The sequence below is a fragment of the Sinocyclocheilus anshuiensis genome, unplaced genomic scaffold (assembly GCF_001515605.1).
Source record: "Sinocyclocheilus anshuiensis isolate Anshui unplaced genomic scaffold, SAMN03320099.WGS_v1.1 scaffold21, whole genome shotgun sequence".
Lineage (NCBI taxonomy): Eukaryota > Metazoa > Chordata > Actinopteri > Cypriniformes > Cyprinidae > Sinocyclocheilus > Sinocyclocheilus anshuiensis.
In genome coordinates, this window is record NW_015536472.1 from 404,522 (window position 1) to 408,887 (window position 4,366).

The following is a 4,366-nucleotide window of genomic DNA, read 5'->3' on the forward strand; positions in this document are numbered from 1 at the left end:
TCCATCCGTCTATCCATCCATCCATCCATCCATCCATAATACATCTTAAACTTAGATATAGTGAACTAGACAAGATATAGTTAACAGGTTAATCTTCTGTAGTAGTAGTAAGATGCAGATGGAGTGATGAGATTTCGTCAGACAGATGTGTTAATGAGTTGATGAATGTGATTTTGTCTCAGGAAGAAAAAAGCAGAAGGCGGTTCAGGAGACAGCTGGATTATCAAGGGTAATTTCACACACATTTCTGTTAGTTTTTCTTGATGTAGTGAATCATGATCGAGAAACAGCCACAGAAAACGATCCCTAATGTTTTTCATCTTTTCTATCTCTGTGTTTGTTCAGTTACCAGACCTGAAAGACGCTGAAGCCGTTCAGAAGTTCTTCCTCGAGGAGATTCAGCTGGGAGAAGAGCTGCTGGCGCAGGGTGAGATCTCATTTCTGTCTACTTTTCGAAAGTCAAAAACGCCGGGGTAGTGTAAAAGACAGGCGTAACAGTTGCAAAAGTTACGCGTTTTAAAACGAAAACACACTAGTGTAAACATAGCCTAACAGCGCTCGTCAATGTCAAAATAACTGAGATGGATAATCAAATCAAAGTAGGCGGAGTTTACCGTTAACAAGCAGAACGCGAATGTTGTTTCTTTTGCTCAAATAGCATTGACCAGTCAGTGCGCATGCGCACGTCTCACAACGCTGTTTCTATAGCAACCGGAGCTTCTAACGCCCCATTCACACGGGGCGTCAACGCCTCTCGTTTACTTTGAATGGAGTGACATCAAGCGTTGGCGAAATTAATTGTGGGTCCGTCGCATCGCAGGCATCAGCCAATCACATTAGTCTTCTGGTGTTGCATGAACGCGATTGGCTAGCATCTGCCAATCGCCAAAAGTTTTCAACTTCAAGCGCCAACGCAGGCATCGGCCAATCAGATGACCTTATGCAAATACCCTAGCGCAGACGCTAGCCAATCGCGTTCATGCAACACCAGAAGACTAATGTGATTGGCTGTTGTCACTATGACGGTCGCATCAGCACCAAGCTTCAGAAACGCCCTCCGTCAAGCGTTAACGCTGACGCCCCGTGTGAATGGGGCGTAACGGCAGCGGCAGTGATGCGTGATTTTACCGATTAGCGATTGGCTGTTTTATTCAGAAGGCGGGGCTTCCTTCGATGCAAACGAATGCAAACTACTTTGCTGCGTCCCAATTCGCCTACTTATACTATGTCCTAAAAGTATGTACTCTTTTTGTGAAGAAAAAGTACATACTTTTGAGTATGTAGCAGAATAGTAGGCTAGCTTTGGGACATACTACTTCGTCATACCAGACCTGAAAGACGCTGAAGCCGTTCAGAAGTTCTTCCTCGAGGAGATTCAGCTGGGAGAAGAGCTGCTGGCGCAGGGTGAGATCTCATTTCTGTCTACTTTTCGAAAGTCAAAAACGCCGGGGTAGTGTAAAAGACAGGCGTAACAGTTGCAAAAGTTACGCGTTTTAAAACGAAAACACACTAGTGTAAACATAGCCTAACAGCGCTCGTCAATGTCAAAATAACTGAGATGGATAATCAAATCAAAGTAGGCGGAGTTTACCGTTAACAAGCAGAACGCGAATGTTGTTTCTTTTGCTCAAATAGCATTGACCAGTCAGTGCGCATGCGCACGTCTCACAACGCTGTTTCTATAGCAACCGGAGCTTCTAACGCCCCATTCACACGGGGCGTCAACGCCTCTCGTTTACTTTGAATGGAGTGACATCAAGCGTTGGCGAAATTAATTGTGGGTCCGTCGCATCGCAGGCATCAGCCAATCACATTAGTCTTCTGGTGTTGCATGAACGCGATTGGCTAGCATCTGCCAATCGCCAAAAGTTTTCAACTTCAAGCGCCAACGCAGGCATCGGCCAATCAGATGACCTTATGCAAATACCCTAGCGCAGACGCTAGCCAATCGCGTTCATGCAACACCAGAAGACTAATGTGATTGGCTGTTGTCACTATGACGGTCGCATCAGCACCAAGCTTCAGAAACGCCCTCCGTCAAGCGTTAACGCTGACGCCCCGTGTGAATGGGGCGTAACGGCAGCGGCAGTGATGCGTGATTTTACCGATTAGCGATTGGCTGTTTTATTCAGAAGGCGGGGCTTCCTTCGATGCAAACGAATGCAAACTACTTTGCTGCGTCCCAATTCGCCTACTTATACTATGCCCTAAAATTATGTACTCTTTTTGTGAAGAAAAAGTACATACTTTTGAGTATGTAGAAGAATAGTAGGCAAACTTTGGGACATGCTACTTCATCATAGCTGCTTTTTTAACGGACGCTCTGTTGCTTAGTTACGTGCATTCTGTCACTGTTTAAACTGCCATGTCAATCATCTTGTCACAGTTAACATCATTCACAGTTCGTTTAATTTGATTTCCTACCGTATTGGAGAGAAATGAAGAGGCATGTTGATCTGCTAGTAGCGGGTCTATCATGCCGAGAACTCAGTTTTAAAAGTTAATGACCAAACGTATCAATATAAAAGTTCACAGTGTTGCCACAGATGAAATATAACGTGGATAACATTAGGCTAAATTTATATTTTTCATCAGGTTAGACATTGATTATTTATCACTCAAATCCGTTTATCTACCTGTCCGTTGGTCGCGTATAGCCGCCATGTTTGTAGTTTAACATTTAATGCGTGTTTGTAGTTCTAATTGAATCCTCGTCCACCGCGCAATGTGTTAAAATATTAGCCGTTAGAGTGTGCATCGATCTGCACTTCGAATTTTAGCCGGAAGTAATAGACCATCCGGGAATCTTTGGCATACTTTTTTTTAAACATACTATGATTTGGGACATACTAATTCCATTTTCGAATACTATTTAGGACGGATAGTATGCGAATTGGGACGCAGCACTTCAAATTTCGCCGTTTTAAATGGAAAATGTGGTATAATTTACGTGATTTGTGTAATTCCATCAACAGAATGTGATGAGACGAGAAATGTTTTGCATTTTCGACATATCAGGCATACAAATAAGAGCGAATGTGTGTGTATTTTAAAATATTATTTGCTAAAAATTACTTCCCAACTTGAATCAAACGTAGAATTTCCTTCACCGTTCTTTTTTTTTTTGTTTTGTTTTGTTTTTTTGTTACTTCATAAAGTACATTTTCAAGACATGGTTACGGCCTTTGTTTCTCCAGAGGTGGTATCAGTGCTATCTTAGTAACAATTAGATACTTTTTGAGATCATTTGAAGTAGTTTTGATCTTCATATTTTCGGTTTTCATTCTGATTTTAAAGTTTTTAGTAATTAGTTTTTTTTTTTTTATAGTTTATAGGCTATATAGTTTTAATTAATTTTATTTCAGTTTTAGTTATTTTAGTCTATCAAGCTAAACGAAAATGAGAAATGGCAACGAGCTGAAATAATTTTATTTAATAAAATAATCGTTTTTTATTTCAACTAACGTTCTATTGCATCAAAATGTTTGTTATGGTTTTAGTTAACTATAAGAACCCTGGCTGTTAACCAGTGGTGGATGGACCTGAAAGCCACAGTAAAAGTACAGATATCTTACCAGAAAATGACTTTGGTAGAAGTTAAATTTACCATTTAGAATAAAATGTTTTAAAGTATGTGATATTTATTGTACTTAAGTTTTTAGTATTAAACTTACTTAAGTATAGAAAGTAAAAGTACAAGTAAATTCAAAATAGAAAAGGAGCAAATAAATGTGACCCTGGACCTTTTTTGTTTTAACAATCAAACACAAAATAGAAATTAAATATCTAATTTCTAATGTTTTATGCAGATTAAATAGGTTTTAAGGAAACTTTTGTCTTGTCTCCCAAAGCCACAGGAGGGCACAATGAGCAAAATAATGCAGCGCATTTAAATTGTCAACGCAAGGAAGTAACTCTATAAAAAAAAACGTGCATTAAGTCTAAATGAACTCATATAAATCAAATATAATTTCGTAAATTGCATAAACAATTATGAACAAAACAGCATCATGTATTTATGCATTGCTTAATACAAAGAGCCGAAGTGCCGATCACACAGACTGCCTTTAAATAATATGAGACGCAGTGAAAAGGAATAAACCTCCACAAATTCGTGACGTGTTTTCTAAAAGTTTAAACCGTTTTAACTGTGCATGGCTACATCTCGTGTGAGAGACGCGAGTGCAGCAGTCATATTTGTCCATCTAAAAAAAATGCGCTGAGTTTGCGTTCTGTGTGAATGGCTTGGTTTCAGTTTTAACCCATTCAAGATCTTCTCCGCATTGAGCTTCTATATTTCTCTATTATTTTGAATGAATAACGCAGCAGCGGCGCGTCTCGTGGGCTAGACTAACAAAACATTAAA

General features: G+C 39.6%; 1 protein-coding gene across 1 annotated transcript in view; it reads left to right on the forward strand.

Annotated features, from left to right (window-relative positions):
* The window catches only part of LOC107701232 (mitochondrial import receptor subunit TOM20 homolog B), a 7,249-nt gene that overhangs the window by 609 nt on the left and 2,274 nt on the right, over window positions 1-4,366 (forward strand). Inside the window, exons 2-3 of the mRNA XM_016503227.1 lie at window positions 183-229; window positions 346-427. Coding sequence (XP_016358713.1) covers window positions 183-229; window positions 346-427 — 129 coding nt within the window. The remainder of the gene's footprint in view (window positions 1-182; window positions 230-345; window positions 428-4,366) is intronic.